The sequence below is a fragment of the Homarus americanus genome, unplaced genomic scaffold (genome assembly GCF_018991925.1).
Source record: "Homarus americanus isolate GMGI-L3 unplaced genomic scaffold, GMGI_Hamer_2.0 scaffold22250, whole genome shotgun sequence".
Taxonomy (NCBI): Eukaryota; Metazoa; Arthropoda; class Malacostraca; order Decapoda; family Nephropidae; genus Homarus; species Homarus americanus.
Genome location: NW_024741189.1, coordinates 12,287,510 through 12,308,544, shown reverse-complemented (window position 1 = coordinate 12,308,544; position 21,035 = coordinate 12,287,510). Strand labels below are relative to the sequence as shown.

Genomic DNA, 21,035 nt, shown 5'->3' with positions numbered 1-21,035 from the left:
ATCCCAACGAGCATTATTATTGAGACACTTATCCAATTATCAGTCAGTAGGTTTAGTGATCTTTACCTTGAAAACACGGGCGACTGCTAACACGGGGGACAGCTAACACGGGGGACAGGTAACACGGGGGACAGGTAACACGGGGGACTTAAGTGTGGCTATAGTGGGGGAGGTCTCAGTCTCCACACCAATTAGGGCATTAATTCCTATTACTTATCGCACTTGACAAGGGTGCAGTTGAACAACAAAAATCTTAACATCAGAAGTAATAAAACACACACACACACACACACACACACACACACACACACACACACACACACACACACACACACATACTGATTGACACGTAATACAGCAGCGACTTCAAAAGACTTAGTATTTATTTTACAGCGGATAACAGTTGATCGTCAGCTGTCACTTGTTCCAATGTTGCCATTGGTTAATCTCCATGGGGAGTCCGGAGTGAAAAGAACAGCACTGAGCTTTGATCTTATACCGTTCATGACGATAAGTTTACTGTACATAGCCAACACGATGATAAAGTGCACATCTAACACTATCAATAAACTAACAAAAATATCTCTAAAATAAATAAATGAGTAAATAAAATATTAAATGAATAAATAAATAAAACCTATGACCTTTCTAAACCTATTGCCTTCCCTGTTATGGACATGCCTGGGGGTGGTGGGTGGTGGGAAGATGGGTGAGGGAGAGGGAGAAGGCAGGGAGGAAGGAGGGGTGAGAGAGAAGGCAGGGAGGAAGGAGGGGTGAGCTGTGTACAAGGCTCGCTAATTAACACTGCTACTCCCTCCTTCGTTATCCACGCTGTTTACAAATTTTCCTCGTCTTTTTTTTTTCAATTTCTTGTATTTATTTAATTTTCTCTCTATATTTCGTTATGATTGTTGTAAATTTTAAGGTTATTATTATTAGTAGTATTAGTATTATTAGAGTAACACGAAGTTCACAATACATCACTTTATAACTTACGATAATCTCACCATAATGTGTAATATCTAGTTAACACAGATGGTTACGAGTAGATCGCCTAGAGGTGTACACACTGTGAGGGCCGACGGGTTTGAATGAACAACGTGTGCAGTAGCAGCTGTGTACATACTGAACTATAAGGGGAGGGGGTAGGGTGAAGGGGGGAAGGGGAAAGGGGAGAGGGGGAAGGGGAGAGGGGGAAGGGGAAAGGGGGAAGGGGAAGGAGGGGAAGGAAGCAGCTGGGGCCGACCTGGAAAAGACACCGGATGGTCTTGTGTCGTCCCCGATAACAAACAAGATAAAGGTCGCCGCGGTGTACATGACTACATGAAAGTTTACATGAGGTATACATGACTAGTTTACATTATGTATACATGAAAGTTTACATTAGGTATGCATACAAGAATAGTTTACATGAAGAATAGTTTAGTCATTTTACTGAATTGTATACACACGTTTGAAGGTGAAAATAGCATCTAACCTCTAACCAAACCAAACCAAACCTAACCTAATCCAACAAAGTATTAATTTAAAAGACACTTGATGAGGTCTGTATTTTGTTCATCCACACACACACACACACACACACACACACACACACACACACACACACACACACGTCTTTGTCCACCCACACGCCCTTATCCCTCACCCATACCTCTCGACCTACACCCACACGCCTCTACCCCTATCCCTCAACACACACACACACACACACACACACACACACACACACCACCACGGCCACCAAGGCACTGGGTCTGCCTCAACCTCGACCTGGTTTTAACTATGCTTGACACTTGGTCCTCGTAAACACTGACACACACTCAAACCTCCATTACAAAATAGTAAGTTTCGTTTTAAGGAAGTTAACTGGACAACGGGCAGTGATGGATTACAGCTTGTGTTGAGAAAATCAGTTAATAATAAATAAAAAATAATAATAATAATAACAATAATAATAATAATAATAATAATAATAATAATAATAATAATAATAACAATAATAATAATAATAATAATATTAATAATAATAATAAAATAGTATCATTATTATTCCCTTAGTTTTAGTTCAAGTGTTTCCTCGTTGTATCGCTATTACTGAATTTATATATTTTTTTTTTTGCAGTAACAAATCTTTTCGCCTATAAATGAGAAAACTGAACAATTTGTGAACGAGGTACAACACGCAACATTCGTATTAACAGTGTGTGTGTGTGTGTACAAGCTTGTCCGTTCTTATAAGCCATTACGAAAGACAAGAGTAACAAGCACGTGACCAGGTTATCAATGCCAGCGTGTATGTGTGTGTGCGAATACTGTACGTGCTGAGTTTCGCCATGACGGTGTGTAGTGTAGTGTAGTGTAGTGTAGTGTAGTGTAGTGTAGTGTAGGAGGCCGGACAGTTAGAGGAGCGATACGTTCCCTCCACACCGCCTCCTTACCCATAAGGATCAAGCCCTCCGGAATTATTCCTACACCTGAGGGCCCCCAGGACCCCCCAGCTAGCAAGCCAAGGACTGGTGTGAGAACAAAAAGAAGTCCGCAGTCACCTTGGATGACGGAAGTGAAGGGTAACTAATGAAAACCATCCCGGAGAGAAAGTTCTTCGCCGGCGTCGCTCCTCTGATGGTCTTACCAGTCTCCAGCCTCTTATTACCCCCACATTATTTTATTTCACAATATCCTTTATCGTTCACTTAATCATTCCATCCATGTATGTATCTCTAATGGTGTTTATGACTATTTAACTAAACGGATTAGAAGAACGTGATTGGGTGGCTTTAAGTGAACGGGCTAGAAGAACGTGAATGGGCTGGGTTATGAAAAGAAAACAACTTCAAAGCACCACCAGCCATCGTTTGAGATGATGATGAGGAGGAGGAGTTGCACAAATTTCTCCTTGTAAAATTGCCTAATATCATGTTTGGATGTCCTTTACAATTTAGCTGACAGTTAATAATAGGTTGAAGCAAGCTGGGTGGTGAAGGCGGCACTTACTTGTCATACAACACAGAGAGACACACTATCGCGACATAAGCACCAACCTCCCCACCCTCTCTTGCAGATGACTATAAGACACGTCTGTGATTATCTGCCTTATTTGGGTACTTAGTCTGAGGAGGACAATTTTACCAGCGAGGAGGAAAGGTACTATAGTGTGTGTGTGTGTGTGCTGTTGACATCACACACACACACACTCCAAACCCAATCAGAGTTGAATAAGACGCTAGCAATAACCCCCCCCCCCTCCCAACGCCACAGCCTCCCCTTAGCTCCATGTTCGGCTGGAGTCTTGAGTCAAAAGAATGATCTACCGTTGGGAGGTTTTTGCTGGACGCCACTTACGGCCCCAACTACCGCGGCTGTCACACATCCCGCCACTGAATCACTTAAGTGTATCTCATCGTTGTATCAGCCGTCAGACAACCCGGGTTTGATTTACACCGATGATGGAGTATAAAACCCCAATGATAAGGACTCCCCCGATCACTCGTGTGGGTTGTTGTGGGTAGAGAGGACTTGAGAGTGATGAAGAGAATGGATCAAGAGAAAAAAATGGAGGGATTTATGGGTTATTGTGGCCACCATTTTAAGCCAACAGGTAGAATCCATTATCACTCCAGTCAAGTCTTTACCTGCTGACTAAGGCCATGACCAATGCTTTTCTTTACGACACAGTTCCTTAACAAGAAAGAATAGCTTGCTTAATCGTGTCCTGCGGGGTAACTAACAGACCAGTCTGGTGTGTGTTATTGGTCTTAAGTTTCACCGACTCAGGTCACGGGTTGTTGTTGTTGTTCCTGTACCGGACGTGGTGTGACCTAGTCTAAGAGAGATGATTTCACAACCATTATTGTAATCCAGCCAGCGTCTGCACCACACAGCACCACGTTCTGTACTGTCACGCTGTTACCACACTTCATAAAATCAGTAATCACGAAAGAACACTGCTGATTGAACTGTTATTTACCTAAGTCAAATGATAACTAAAAATTACACTAAGATTACCGTAACAAAATTAATTCTCTTACAAACAATTGAAGAGAAACATCGATACAAACGAGTCTTTGAAAACCCCGACGTGCAATACGAAGCGGCACTCTTTAACAAATACATAAAAAACCCCGACTAAGTGTTAAAACTGCCCAGTGTGTACCTGACCCTGAGGCGAGGAGGGTGTGTCGTCTGGGTCGTGTAGTGGCAAATAAACCTTGAAAAATAGATTAATACTAACAAATAATGATTAATTGTACCGGGACATAAAAGGTATTAAGGGTCAGACTACGCAACAACAGGAGCTTGAGATATAGGTAGAATAATTATACGTCCGTCTCTCCTCTCTCTCTGCTTAAGTACTGTACTAGTTTCTACCATTTTGATCTCATTCACGTTCGGCTCCGTATCAGAAACAGAACAGGAAGTAATGATGATAATATTAATCACTCGAGATACGCGTGATGGATGGAGTGTAATAAATGGAAGTTTCCCTCGAAAAAACAATAAACACAAGTCTCATTTATCTTGCATTAATGGTACCTTAAGAGACACTATCAAACCGATCACCCCTCTCCCTCTCATCAGTGCGATCCGGGTTTATTTACGTTTTGGTCAAAATGTAAGAAATGTCGTATCCTACCGAGCATTACAAGTGACGACGTGCCTAAAACTTTTCAAACACAACAATTGGCCATTAACTCATTAAAAAAATGTCTTTCAAGTGCTAATATCGAACTAGAAATAAATATTATGACTACTGTAGTAATTTCAACGTATAATTTGACCCGCATTAAATATTAAGCCGCATCTCTATGGTTGATAAGGAGCTTTACAACATTTAAAAATAAATTTAAAACTAAACTCTAAATAACTTGCAAAGATATTTAATCTGGCATTATCACGTTGTTTTAATGTTAATTCGACGGATAAATGACTTTAGTATTTTATTACTGAAGGATTATTTTTTCAGCACTGATTTTATACGCTGAAATGATCTCGATTGTCCAATGGGATTAACTCCGTGTACAATTTAGTTTGGGATACGTTTTCTTTTGTTAGTAAACGAAATTCCAATGCCGGGACGTAAACAGAAAGAGAGCCCTCCTCCCTCCCTCCCTCCCCACTAACAAGAAAAAGAACATGATAAAGTTTTCCAGAGGTTCACCTTCAATTATTACTCAGCATCAACAACCATCACTGGTCGTTTGTACCTCGGCGCTAACGTCTACAGTTGGTTTATTTCAGTAAATAACAGTCTAATAGAGATTATAAACTACCCTCTCCTTTACCATAACCTGAATTGTGTTGTTACTGGGCTACAACTGTCGTTAATAACACACATCAAAACAACAATAATACCGCCACGTAAACAATGTTCAGAGGATACCGCGTCATAATTTTCTCAGGGCCAATTAGACTTCAACTCACATGTTCATTTTCTTAAGACCAATTACGTGACGTGGTGTATATGGGTCTTAAATTAAGTCGAGAATAATTACTTAAATCACCGTCACAAAACTAGACCTGTGTGTGTCAAGTAACATAACCACATCATGAGGTAAACAGCCAGAATCGTTGCTATAAATCACACTTTTCATTCAATAAAACTGCCAATTGTCTGTCGTTTATGGGTGAACAGCTGCAGGTGAGCGGGTGACCCCAGGTAAGCCTGACGTTCACAGGCGACGTGACCTACCTTGACATACATGGTGACGTTCACAACACTTCACTATACCAAATGCAAAAACTTATTTTCATTCAATTATTTTCTTAATAATTTTGCCTCTTTCGATAATTGCTTTCATATGAAATTTTTCCACTATTTCGATTGATTTTCGTTTACAACTTTCGATTTCACACACACACACACACACAGATATATCCCCAATGACTGTTTTCTGCTACACTTCACGGTTATTTTCGGTGCTGGTATATCACATAGTGTGGCGTGAGTGAGGAAGGGTGTCAGTCAGTAAGGGATGGTTGGAAGCTGGGCGTCACATGCGGGTCTGGCGCGGGCGACCTCCTGCCGCTGCTCTCGACATATGGCGGGAAACTGACTAGTATTAACAGCCACAACCAGTCAGCCACACTCCTCTAAGCCCGGAAACACTCGCACAAGGTTTATAGTCGCGCCTCGGCTCAAACCCTGCCATGTTTTGCGGTTTATGGAGTTTCTCCCTCAAATATATTTTAACTGGCTGGGTTATTACCATTATGGCGACCTTGTCATGCTTAATGAATCCTGTTTTCTCCTTTTTTCACCATAATGTGTAATGGCCGTAGTGTTGGCAATAGGAACTCTCTCGCTAGACGTGTTGGACACTTGCAGATAAAAACATTCTTGCGAGTGGCTGATCTCAGGGTTGTGTTGTGGTAGAGCTTTCATGTAACAACTTGACTGATACGGATTAATGCAGTCGTGAAGAAAGTATATTTCAGGCATAAAAAACCCTAACTTTTATAATTTGTGTGACAAGCTACAACCACATCTGCATTCAGTATAATATATTCACGATCTCTGAGTTATAGTGCCTTCCTTACTCTTGTACATATGATGCAACAGATATCAGGAATTTAAAAAAATATATATCCCCATCATACAGGTAAATAATTAATTAACACCAGCAAGGAACCACAAGGTCAGCTCTCAAGACGGAAATGGAGGAACCGTGAGCGTTATGAGTCTGGCACTGTAATGTGTAGGAGGGCCAATGGTTCCTGCCATCACTTAACCTAACACACACATTTACGTTCTTGTCCTAATGTAAACAGTCTACTTCACGTCTTGTTACTCTATCAGAGGTGTTTATGGTGTCACATACGACCAGGTTAAGTCTCGTTTGTGTAATTTACTGACCTGATTTTTTTTACACGAGATATTTAAATAATAATTCTCAGACGTAACTTTATATTTCATTATTATTTGGTTGAAACTATATTATGGATCTTTATTAATGCTGAGAGTAAGAGGAAATTATTTTTAGGAGTTTATGTTGCTCAAACAATTCAATTACGCGAGTGGTTTTTTGTGTATAAATCTAGCGTTGGATTTGTGCGTGCAATTTCATAAGTATTTGCGAAAATGACTCAAAAGCAATACACAAACTACAAAGATGGGGGAAGGGCGACTGTAACTTCCTGTATGTGTGTGTGTGTGTGTCGGGGTTAGTTGTGGTTTATGATAATATAACCAACAGCGGTGACAGCGACCTTCCCACGCCCGCCAAGGTGACCACTTGACCACCCCAGGCCATCTTCATCGCCTAAATAGATCACTGCTGGCCATATCCCATCATGGTTCATGGGGGGGGTGAGCCTTCCCATTCTCGATGCCGACGCCCTCCCCACCTAACCCCACCCTCCCCCACCGCACCCCACCCCACCATCCTCCTCCCCCTCCTCCATAACTACCAGTATCTCTGTCACCCATCGAGGTGAAGCCACACTCTACATTGTGTACACCTTAAACATTGCCTACAGTGCATAACAATCAACTATCAGTGTCGTACGCATAAGAATTACTTAACAGCGACCCGTGTACTCAATGACCCACTTCGTTTAGCTAGCCTCAACGCCCAGTAATTTAGTGGTGATTGATCGTCGAATATTTTATCGATTTTTTTCACCTTATATATTACCCTGTCACTTCAATATATAGCCTTGGACGACTCTCTTTTAAATAACACACGCCTCCAGCACTTCCACCACGGGCCAGTCACATAGGTCGTTACTGATCAAACTGTATAGCTATATCGCCTACTGTATGTGTTATAGTGTATTATGTTTACCAGGCGGGTCGCCACACTTGTGCACTTGTCCGTGGAGGGAATGTGAGAGCCAAGGTGACGCCGCTATCACTCTAAATGAATAACTTGAAATTGTAAACCATTTTATATCAACACGTAAACAATGTAAACTAAACTAAACTAAACTAAAATAACACTTACTTGCCCACCCAGAACAAATTAAAAATTACTGTATAGAAGAAATATGATGATTTTGTTTAATTTCCCTCATAACATTATGTAAATTATACAAATCCATGAGTGAACTCAATCAAGGAAAGCCGCAAATGAAAACAGATGGACTCTCGGGTAAGTTGAGTACATATTCTCGGGTGTCTGAGTCCATGAAGGTCCATCAGTCTTCACAATAAAGCTGCAAGATGTTAATTATAAAACTTTACAATAGACATTCATGATATAAATCTCAAAGTTGAATTCCATTTTCGGTGCTTCCTATATTGTACAGCGGGAAGACATAAGTACTCGTTATTAGTGAAGGAACAACATCACTTTCTCATTATACCCGTAGTCAGGAGATAAAGGGAGGCGTTGGTGACACTAGTGTAGGCGGGGTCCTCAGTCAGTGGGGCCTTGACCGACCTCCTCTACCACCAGCCAGCCCGCCCACTGAGCCAGCGCTTGACTTCTACAGTATCAAGGTCACCATAAATTCTCAATACCACTTACACACATAATCATCATCATTCATGTTTCACACCTATCATCACCTTCCTCCAAATACCGCCCGTCACAAGATAACAATGATTCACTATACAATCGAGTCTGAAAGCACGAGTGTTGACAAGGTTAATGCATGCAGTCTGTAGTCAGAATCAGAACCTTGAGACAGTTAACAATCTTGTCCTTTGATTCAGTTTTCATCACAACAACCATAGTAAAGAAATGGAGTAATCCCTCGCCTGTGTGTGTGAGGAACAATCCGGTTTTGTGTTTGTTATGTTTACTCGACATGATAGATGATACCTGGCGGCGTCAACAAGGTTAGTCTTTGGTATTAGTTCAGTTTCTAAACCCAACCACATTTTTGTTATCCCTTAGGCCACAGTCGCTACACAGTAGCGGCCAAAACTTGAATTAACTACTGGTAAATATAATATAAATCATTACTTGCCGCCATCAGCTGCTAAATCAAACAAACAAGTGTGACAAATATACAATACACCAGAACACCGAGACAAATTCATGCAATCCCATGTTGATAAAGTGATTGAAAACCTTTATACTGTAAGATTGTTCAATAAATATCTACGTACTTTCTTTAGTGACTTATTAGTGAAATCTGTCCATCTGTTTCTCTCTACACAGGATGACACGTAAATAATAATAAAATACGCATTCATCTACCGAATCAAATCTGAATGAATTCCATTTTGTGCTCAATGGGGATTTTTTTTTTTAATATCAAACTTTCTTAGGACGCAAGATTTGATGCTCAGAGTAAACTTGTTGCCCTTGACCATGCACACCGTCTGGGGGGTGGGGAAGGGTGGTACTCGAGAGGTAGGTGGCTAAGATGGGGAGCCCGGGAGACAGTAATCAGGCTGGTAGGCAAAGCTCAGCCACTACTCTCCTCACATACCAATACTTCTCCTTGCTCTTTAATGATTCTTAGGCCCAAAACAATTCAGCCGTTAGTTTAGATCACCAACGAGAAATGGTCGACAATTAAACAAACCAATCTGCAAAACCGACCTAAACTACACAAAAAAAGAGGGATAGACAGACTAGGCGCGGCCCCGTGTCAATGTTCTTTACAGTTGGCTGGTCTCCCACTGCGATAATACCGCCAAAACAGCACCATAATCCCTCTTCAGTTGAGATATTAGTACGGTCTGTTTGGTTTATCCTTGTGAATGAATGATTTGTAAACAATACTCACACCCGTACCAAAATCTGTACCTAATTAATATATGTCATTCGCGGATGAATAAACTCAAATTTGAATTGTTAAGGATTGAAGATAACAAGTTTAGATTGAATAAGAAATGTCCGTCAAAGAATGAGCTTACCCCACATCCATCTTGTACGTGCTCGCCCACATCCCGACCCGCGGCGAGGCACACCCACCTTCTAACCTACCCCAAACCCACCCTGTTGCCTAGCCCACACACCCACCCTGCCATCACCCGGGATCCCACACTTTATTACCAAGCAAAGAAAAAGTGTCAATTTGATTACGTTAAGAGGCTGGATACACAAGCAGTATAGAGGTAAAAACGGTGTCTTATTTACCTAATGACAACCCAAACTAGAGATACAGTATTAGTGAAATATACAGCAAACAGGATGTAATTTACTCTGAAGTGAATATTGAACTAGTGATTTCAGGTAAGTCACGTTCACAGATTAACAACATTAACTGACTCAGTCTAGTATAGTACTGCAAAAAAAATCAATTTAAAGAACCTGTTGCCATATAATAAAACATTAAACCAAAACAAACATTGCTTATCTAACCTGACAAGCAACTCGTCTTGTTTACGAACACAAAATGTGCACCTACAAAAACTCACTATGTGACGACATTATTACGCTGAATACAATAAATAAAATTTGGTTAATATACAAGTGTGTTAAGCATATATGGCAGCCAGCCTCGCCGACCAATCCCGGAGCAGGATGAACCAAGCTCATTCATGTGGACGAAAAGAAAATGAAATGCAGCATCATGTGTCACTTTGTATAGTACACACATAAATATCTACAGTGGTACCTGCTGTAGTTGTCAATATTCAGTCCAGTTAGCAAAGGAATATCTTATAAATACTGATACAAACGTCGAGGAGTCAGACAGACAGTGAGTTCAGTACACGGTGGTGGAAAACCCCGAGGCTCGTATCTCACAACTTGCAGCTGGCCGGGGTGGCGACGTGTTACACAGCGCCATGATGTTATCCCACGTTAAGATAATATATCGACTCAACGCACAACTATACTTTGGCATCATCATTAATTTCCATCAATATAACAACACGTGCATAGACGGTAATCCTAGAAGCGTATAGCGATGAAATATTTCGGGTTACGAAGAACAGGATAATGTTTACTGGCGGCCTTGAATATCACCTGTCGAGAACACCACAGACACTGGCGACTAACCGACCAACGAGGCTTCAGGTAGGAAACGTAAACATTCCATTCATATCTCAACAAATTCCAGGTGTTAAAAGAAAAAAAAACAATTACTTGGAACCTTTACAAAGAATTTAGGTTTATAATTAACCAATAGATTACAGTTATTTTTGTATAATATATTTATGTGTTCTATCAGTAAATAACCAGAAATATCTCTCCCCAATAATTTACTGTCATTTTCTGATTTAATTTACAAGTTGGCTCATTCTCCTCACCTTCCCTCACCCATGCAATACTCATTCCCCCTCATCCTTCCCCTCTCACCGAACACCCACTCCCCTAATCCTTCCCCTCTCACCGAACACCCACTCCCCCCATCCTTCCCCTCGTAGCCCTGGGATAACACACCCAACAGTCAGGCGGTGTTAGCTGGAACTCGGCTCATGTGATGTCTGGTCATTGCTAACAATAAACTTCCTTGTTCCTCTCGCCCTCTCGCCTTCCTTGATCCATATAACATCTAAGCCCACACACACACACACACACACACACACACACACATACATACATACATACATACATACATACATACATACATACACACACACAACCAGCCTTCCTCCTACACGTTCTAATCTACAAATCAACACTATTAATTTTTCTCCCTCTCCATCTCGTCTTTCTACCATGATACTACCCACCACTACCACGTCCACCAGCCATACCCACCCATCCAAACTATACCCCAGTACCCAGAAGAGATGACAGTGGTAGTGGGGCACGTTTACGACATTTCCTTGTTTGGTTGTTTTTGTTTTATCTTTTATTATACTTCGCCTCCATAAGTCTGTCTGTTCTGGTGATATCTACATTACCTGGTGTCGAGGTTTTAATCATATATAAAGGTTTTGCCCTACGTACACCCTGTTTCTCTTATGTGAGGGAATATCCGCTGTACCGAGCTTGGGATGTCAACAACACCATGTGACTTGCCTACAACAGATTCCTAACACCTCCCGCCCTGCTGTTTCTACAGACCATTACTTTCAATAGGTAATAATACCCGCCGTTGCCCCTAGTTGAACCAATTATCTCACAACTTTGTCACAGCGTTAACCATATTCAAAATTAAACCCATAATTATATTTTATCGTAAACACTTCCTGGTCAAAGTACATCACAACACTTTAAGTTTTCATCGTCTCTAAACGATTACTCGTCACTGTCACTTTCTGTCCCAGACTCTCACAAATAAGTTATAAGGGTGTGGTGCGCGGGGTAGTGTTGTCCCTGGCTCACTAGTAGTGGAGGTAATACTGAGGAGAGGCGGCGGGACAAGCTGGGAGGGTCGAGACGGGGAGTCCCGTCATCACCCAGCAGTGTCTGAGGGGAACTCACACTGTCTCACTCACTTATATCACATTTTCTCAGAACCTTGACATCCTTAGATAATTTTTTCAACACGAGGGGAATTATATCAAGCTAACTCTTTATTGGTTCATCACTGGCGTCGCGGGAAGGTGAAACTATGTTGTTTTCGTTTGATTAGCGGCTCGGTGCTTTGTTTCACCTCCAGGAAGCTCTTGGCAGCGTATTGGGTTATTTTGTTTCTAACTGATTCCAAGAGGAAGAAAAAACATCCACATTTTATCGTAGTCATTGTGTTATATTTACAGCAACTTTGTAATTCGGTGAAGCGCGTACTGTAGTTTCGGACGAGTCGACCACACGGTGGGATGTTTACATTAAGCTGCTGATTCACGCCAGACGCTCACTGGTCCCTACTGGGGAGTAATTAACCCATGCATTAACTCTATCAAACTGTTAACCCTTAAACCACAAGTGGGTCCTAAAACATTGTTATTTACGTCGCGTTTACTGCAGCAATGCTTCAAGTAACGAGGAGAAGTGGATGATGACTGTCGAAGTAAGCCAAGGCAACGCCACCAAGTACTAATCACTGGTCATTCCCATGCTGCTGCCCACAGTACTGCCCCACCTCACTTGCTTATTATCTTATACTAGAATCTGTTATCGACGCTTCACAATCTAGCTATCATGTTCACATCTTGCTCATCTTGGCTTCTCCAGGACAACATAGAGCGGCATGTACAGAAGCTAAAACAACTATCTGTGATACTTTGTGGGAAACAATACGAGAACATGGACGATAAATTTTGGTGTATGAAGGCTGCCACTAGTCACACGTAAAATTTCGGAGCATATCGACCCCCACCTGCACAGATAGTTGTTTTAGCGACTTACAGTCCCCTTCACTAGTGCGTTTACAGAGGGTCGTCAGGTTTAATGCAATGTGGGAGCGTTGTGTATAATGATTAGTGGAATGTCTATATGACGAGCCTCTGTAGATGCACTAGTGAGGGGGACTATACATGAACATTTCTGGGCTTGAGGCAAAGTTGGGACAGATTATTAAGTACAAGAACAGGTGAAAGTGAGTCCTAAAGACGGTAGAGACAGTGTAAATACAGCTCACTATGTACTAAGCAACGTGGATGGCACTGAACTCGACAGGTTTCATTCCCCAAAGTGTAAAGTTAAGTATCCATTTACAGCTGGGTTGACTGGGAGTGCCCCGGGATCGAACCAGAGGCCTTTGAAACAGAATACAAGCCCCGTATCCTCTGGACCACTGCACATCAAGGGCAAGTGGTAGACCTATAAGAATACTTTAATGGTCTTTTGTTCTTAAGACAACCTATCTACCCGTGTTGCCGCCATAGTCCTACAACATTACCTCCCTCACACCATACACCAGAGAAATTCCTAGCCCATTCCCACGACCCACTCCATTTATCAGCGGTTTTCCTCCTCCCAGCCCAGCCCCTGAACTACATCCTCCCTCCCAGCACCACCCTGACCTGCTGGGCATGAATGAGTTTCACAGGCGCTCTACTCTACAACAAGATGCTCACTGAAGCAGGACGACAAGCTGCAGCTGAGAGTATGAATGCACTCGTCAGTACACTCAAACGACCAACTCCTGAACGTTAGCTCATCCTGACGGCGACGACGCTCCCCGGCCACCCACCCAACATTCACAAGCGATTTCCTAAGTCAAATATGACATTTACAATAACTGTGGTCAGCCACACTCTTACCAGGTGCCGCTGACACATTTCATTCACGCTGTTTATACCAGATCCTGGCTAAACACATTACACGCTTGTGAGTCATCATTGTCAACATGTTCTGACACATGCACAGGACTTGTTAATGCGGACATATATTTTCTGGCTTTGTTAAGGGTAATAAAACAGCCATTATGTTCTGTTAATGTTTGTTTTACCACCAGCGAGAATGTTAACAGGTGGGTGTAGTGATGAAGGAATCACAGGTACATGATTAACCCACAGCTTCTGACAACATTTATCTATACATATATACCTGCCAGACGATAGTGTTTAATTAGTGTATTTTTACTCTCTCTCTTTTCTTTTGTTTTAGTCGTATATTAAGAAGGTTCACCGGGTATCACAATCGTCATAAATCATCCAACAAAACAAATGAGCATCGACCTTCCTTTCCCGTGTCTACAAAACTTCTTTATGAGTCATTTGCCATTTGTTTCTTGGCATTTCCTTTATTACTTCTTGTGTAGGGTCATCCGGGGTTCACACGACTTGATAAACACAAACATTTGATTTCTTCTTTTTTTTAAATTAACATTACTACAACGAGGAAGATATTTATATATTTTTAAGTTTATACTATACGCTGAGAAAGTTGTTCCAGGACTAAGATGGAGGCGTTTATTTACGCGAGAAAAAATAATAATCTGATGGCAGGATTTTCTTCGGGTGTAAAATTTATGTGATGTGGTTTTCTACAGAGGAATTCTACCTCATTATAAATTATTTACAGAGACGTTCACGTACCGGGGGCAAAGTTTACCTGGTGAAAAATACAAATCCTTTTTTTTTTAATCTGTCTTTTGCGTGGAGGAAAACTATCAGACATTCCAGGAGACAGCGATACACGGGCGGCGGTGTGTGTGTGTGTGTAGGTAGGAACGATGGGGCAGCTGTAGGGTGTTGCTGGGTGGTTGGGGAGGGAGGGAGAGAGAGAAGAGAGAGAGGGGTTAGTTATGACTCACTGTTGTTGTCACCGCCACCAGAGGAGGAAGAGGATGAGGAGGGAGGGTAGGGAGGTAGGAAGGGTGGGAGGTAGAGAGGGTGAGGAGGATGTACTGACCCCACCGCGAGCAGCGACTGAGGGAGGAAGGACTAGAGGGGGTCAGGATGACGCCAAGACCCGTTATGTTTTCACGGTTTCATCTCAAGGTGCGGTGACCAGATAGTCTTTCTTACACACACACACTAGAGTGCGTTCCGCGTGATCTATCTTCGAGCGGGTCCTCAACTAACAACTTGTACCTGCAGCCAAGTCATAGCCCACCTGTTACTAGCACCCTGGTGACAAAGTGTGTGGGAGAGTGGGTGACGTGGTATGTTTATGTGGGGGGACAACGGGTGGTGTGTTTGGTGAGGGTGGGTGGCAGGGTGTGTTTGTCCGAGGAGAGAGGGTGGGGCTGGGTGGGCGTTGTGTACAGTAGGTCCAGGTGAAGAGGGCGGGTGCCAAAGCGGGTGAGAGGGCAGGAGCGGGATGGTGGGGCTGCGTGAGTGGTTGTGTGGGGGACATGACCGCCAACACCTGGTGATATCATTAGTGGTGACACTCAGGGAAGCTTACCGTCTTGTCTCACCTGTTACGTGTATCTTGTGGTGAAATTTTTACGCCATTTTAATCCAGATTTTAATTCCCACGTCCCGAGATATGTGTTTAGGAGGCGGAATTATGTTTAACCCAGATCATATAAAAAATGATTAAACACGTTGGTTAAGAATGACAAGTGATATAATAGATTTGCTGGAATAAATAATCTAAAGGTCTTATTTTCTTCGTCTGAGCTTTCTGTAGGTGTGTGTTGTCAGTCCTTGTAGGCTTAATAGTTACATATACACACACGGGGAAGGTGAGTAGGTGATGGACAGGTGTTGTGTTGGGGTGGTGCGGGGGAGGGTGCCGCGCGAGGCCTAACCAGATTCCCAGTGTTTACTCGTCCGCCCACGTGCCCACCCCGCCTCACCGCACACACATTGGCAACATGGCAGAGGAGGAGGGGAAATGTCACTACCGCAAGGGTTAGTGGACATCGAGACAGAGGTGGGAGGAAGGACAATCACTCCTGGGACTCGCATCAACAAGAGGGAGATGATCATTGTAAATAAACTGTACTCCTCTTGCTCCTCTTGTTAAAGTGGGAGTCATAATATCTGTACTTCCTTGTTATTGGTGTTTGAGACGACGGACGACATCAATAAATCATGACAACACAAACACCTCTGCGTAACATTTGAAAACATGGATCCCTACGAACAGAGTGAACGAATATGCACTGACTCCCCTCCTCCACCCCCAACACCAGGAGCACACCTGATCAAACTTGGCGTAGCGATTACTGTACACTCAAGTGCCCTGGAAAGTTCAAATTTGTTAGTCTGGTTTTTTTTTACTATCTTACTATTGTCTAAGTTTGACCCAAAGACTAACACTCATCTCCCAATGCTACGCTCCACACTCACTGTTATGTGAACAGAAGTATGAACCTTAACGACTGGTCTTTCTACGATGACTTACAACACACAACTCTTCTTCTTGGTTCATTTATTACAGAAAATAATAAAGGTTCTACCCAATATGCCTTAAACTCGAAGCTCTGGAGGTTCTTTGAGATTAATTTGTAGCGAGGAAGACTAAGTAACACACACACACACACACACACACACACACACACACACACACACACACACACACACACACACACACAGAAGAATAATGAAAGATGTTGCAACACGAATACATATGAATAAACAACAGGACGAGCGAGATGCCTTGACCACTATCTTGAATCATCAAGGGAGGGAGAGAGGGAGGGAGGGAGGGAGGGATGATGAGGGTGACACAAATCCCTAAGCACGTATCGTGGGGTCAGGGGGTGATGGTCGGGTTACACACACACACACACACACACACACACACACACACACACACACACACACACACACACACAAGAAGAACAACAACAACACGACGGAATATTTATTGCTGTATATGAATGAACGAAAGGTCAAGGGACAACCCACAAGGTGTGGGTGGGTGGGTATGTAGGCAGGGCAGGGTGTGGGTGGGTGTGTCGGCAGGGTGGTGTGTGGGTGGGTGTGTAGGCAGGGCAGGGTGTGGGTGGGTGTGTCGGCAGGGTGGTGTGTGGGTGGATGTGTAGGCAGGGCAGGGTGTGGGTGGGTGTGTAGGCAGGGCAGGGTGTGGGTGGGTGTGTAGGCAGGACAAGTTACAGGCGTGTTGTCAAGATAGTGGACGTGTGGACCAAGGCGGCGTGCGGGCGTGTAGGTGGGGTATGTGGTCAAGGTGGCGCGCATGGTGGCGTGTGGGCGCAAGAGACCCCCGCCGTGGGTGGGACAAGGCTGGTGCCATTATCTGGGACGGTGCCGTGCCGGTCACTGGTGTTTCGAGGAAATGTGTACCAGAGGAGGTTCAAGGGTAAAGAGGGACGTCCTCGAGTAAATGACAAACAACTTCTCATTTACTCACTTATCAGTTATTGGTGAGGTAATACCCTATGACTGTTGTTGGTTGTTATCAAGGAGTGAGTGTGTGAGGCGGGAGACGGGAGGTGAGGTTACTTCCTGCAGCTAATCCTTCATGAACTTTCAAGTGTCTATCTTTAGATGTATTAACCACAGCAGTTGTCCATGGTGGAAGAGCGAGCTGGGCGTCCGCCACCCACACATGATGGCTACCACTGACACAAATTCTGGCATAAACATTTATTTAGTTTAAGATTTAGAGTGTTGCTTCGATAATCCTAATGGGAATTATTTGTATTTTGATGACAAAACAATGACAGCTGAGTTTTGAACGATATGTTTTTACTACAGAATGTGGGCGCTATACAGTATATAAATTTTTTCTTATTAGAATTTACACATACACACATATCATATACATCGATCTGAAGAATTTCTTTAATAAATTGCGACTTGCATCATGCCTGTAGCCAACCATCTTGACACTCGCAGATGAAACTCCGCGAAGCTTTCCTATTGCTGATAATAGAAATGTGATCTTCTTTTGTTTTTTATTAAGCTGCAGTCCCTCTCACCCTTGGCGGCGGCGACCAAGCACAGTACCATGAGCTGACTGACTGAATTCTTAATATGCATATCGACGGTCTGCTGCCGTCTGGCGAGTAACAAGCTGAAAATATCGCCTTCCATTCGGCAGAGGCGTTGCATTGTGCTTTAATAACAATAAAATTATCCACATTTCTTAAGGGCAAAGATTCTTACACTTAAACATTTTGCTGCTACGTCACACAGATTTCTAGAAAAAGTGTACGTGTGGCAAATATTTAATTCAAGTTTTAAAACGGCTTCTGGCAAACAATAAAATATCCGCGATAACAGACCACTTACAGTTACAGTGTTTGGGAATATCAGTTTGCACCAATATAAATATACAGCACTTCCTGCAATATAAGGCCTGTGACCTCAAGTTTTACGACTAAGCAGCGCAGTTGGACTTGAGCGATGTGTCGGAGAGAAGGTTGCGCGCGGCCTACCTACGTACCACCAGCCCTCGGGGACGAGTGAGCTGTGTCAAGGCGGAGGAACACCAGCTTCCGTCTAACCTCAAACCTAATATGTCTTTATCATCAGCTCGCTTATAATCCTTCATCAATGGTTAGTGCTACCTGCGCGAGAGGGTAATCCTGCTGTGTGTTGATAACTTTTTATACATTCTGGGTACTATATATAGAGTTTTACAGTGATTCTGTGAGATCATGTTGGGTACCTGTCAATTATGTGGAGTAAATTTCTAATGCATTCCATACACTTGTTCATACTGATTATGTATACACACTGGCGAGGCCTTATATATTTGTTCCACTCAAGAAGATGGTTTCAGTGGATTATATACGCAGTTTCCCTAAAGAGACTTAGTGAAGTCCTTTACAAAATATTTAATGATTTAATGAACATACAGTGAGATCTATTTAACGGAATATATGGGGGTGTAATCCGTTATATCGAGGTAAATTATATATGAAACCTCCATATACCAGACTAGACGTGAGTGCAGTCCATTATAACGAGATACATTAAATGTGAAACCTCCATATAACGAATTATACCCCTTAGATTGATGTCCGTTAAATGGAGGGTTTATGGTGTGCAGTATAATATATAGATACCGCATTACATAAAACGGGTCGATTAGTATATATAGTACATTAGCAATAGCCAAAATCATCAGCGTCACATTACCTTTCGGAAATTCACTTTATTGGGAGGAAACCTTTATGCCATTATCGAGATTCAAATAATATAAAAATAAATAAAAAACACACGATTAATTCACTGGCATGTTGTCTACGTCAGAACGATGCTAAAATGTCATTAATCAAGAAAGGTCAACCACTTGCCATAATATACAGTAATGGACTTTAGTAGAGAAAGCGTCGTAGAATCACGGTACTTGAGCACAACTCTTGCCCATTGCTAGACTCACTAAAGATGGACAAATATGCAATAAATTGGTGGAGTAAGAAGTGTGAACCATACTGGAGGCTGCCCAAGAAGTGTGAACCATACTGGAGGCTGCCCAAGTAAAAACCATACTGGAGGCTGCCCAAGTAAAAACCATACTACACTCGACGCCGTCTAACTTACCACTGGCCATTGCATTTCTTAAGAGACTGAAGAATGAGCCACTAGTGACTAGCCCCAGCTTGAAACTTACTATTTAATTCATTTTGTACAATCCCAGTATTCATGTTATACTCTTAATTTCTGTAATAAAGTTTTTGTTAACTGTATTGTAAAATGAAGAGCAGTGATTTTTTTTACGTGTAATACGACCAATTATTCATAATTATTGAGAAAAAATTATAACACTTGGTTATTTCTGGGCGTAACTCAAGCTTCCCGTCACACCTCACATCGACTACGTTGGACTCGTCCCAACACAAAGATGAGACTTACTTGAGACTTGAAAGGTAAGTGTTAGTGTGGTCAGCAGGAGGTGCTGGAAGGCTGCTGCGTTGAGGTGTCGTGCGCTTCACGTCAACTAACCAAGGTACTGCACCGCCACACCTTTTTATCTGCCTCACAAACTACTGATAACGACTATCCTGCGTAATGTGTGATATTTCCGATCGCTGTCACGGTACATGAACCCGGGGCCTTTTGATCATCTATCGCCTTACTTAACACATCGAGGCACAGTTCAAGTGGAATTTCGCTTCTCTTTGAATCTTCTGGTCATCAATACTATAACAAATTAGGTTCGTCACGGCCGTAGTAATGGTGTTTAGTCTTATGTCAGGCTCTTATCCTTGTAGAATTATCTCCAAACGTATCCTTCCTAACCCATGAAATGCTCTTATCCCGTTGTCGTTAATTTTGAGTTATGTAATTTTTCTGAGGTGGAATTATTAGTTTTTGTAAACCACTAATATTTTCCTCAGTAAACAAAAGAAACACTCAAGCACAAATACAACCTGACAGTCAAATTAAATCACTGGTTAATTAAACCTACTTAATCTGACCCAAGTTTAGTTATGTTTGCTATATTTTAGTCTGTTTCTCGTTTAGTGTTCATCTAATTTAGGTTAGGTTCGGTTAGGTTAGGTAAGGTTAGATTAGGTTGTGAATCACTTAAACAATCAATGAATCATGACCATGAAATATAGATTACAGCTAAGGAAGGGATTAGATTATGTGATAAAAAGTTGGGATGAACTCTGCTTTCACAAGACTCCTAGAGAATATTGGGAACGATAAGGTTAGGCTTGGTGATTGTCGGAATAAAATGATAAATAGTGAATTAATATGACATGTACGCAATATTACAATGTTATCTTGGGCAATAACCACAATGTGTTGAAACTATTTAATGTTAAATATTCACAAATGTTTCACATCACAATCACTATACGGTGACCAGCGGCGAGTGTGTACTTAATATAAGGCTAGCCGCCACTGACTCATTCATTATTCTTCCCTGTAATTTCCACACGCTATTTGTTATTTACAATTATTTAAGGCTATTTCA

At 42.2% G+C, this 21,035-nt stretch overlaps 1 protein-coding gene across 6 annotated transcripts in view; it reads right to left on the bottom strand.

Moving 5' to 3' along the window:
• The window catches only part of LOC121875743 (protein PRY1-like), a 46,082-nt gene extending 26,034 nt beyond the window's left edge, over positions 1–20,048 (bottom strand). The window contains exon 1 of one of the 6 annotated variants that reach the window (XM_042380418.1): positions 19,964–20,048. Coding sequence is in view for 1 of the 6 variants with exons in the window: in XM_042380417.1 (XP_042236351.1) it covers positions 997–1,010 (14 nt within the window). In the remaining 5 variants the exon portion in view is untranslated. Of the gene's footprint in view, positions 1–996; positions 1,026–5,692; positions 6,056–12,129; positions 12,261–19,963 lie in introns of those variants that run through there. The other 5 variants (XM_042380411.1, XM_042380410.1, XM_042380409.1 and 2 more) reach the window with 5 other exon arrangements.
• Positions 20,049–21,035: the final 987 nt, after the last annotated feature.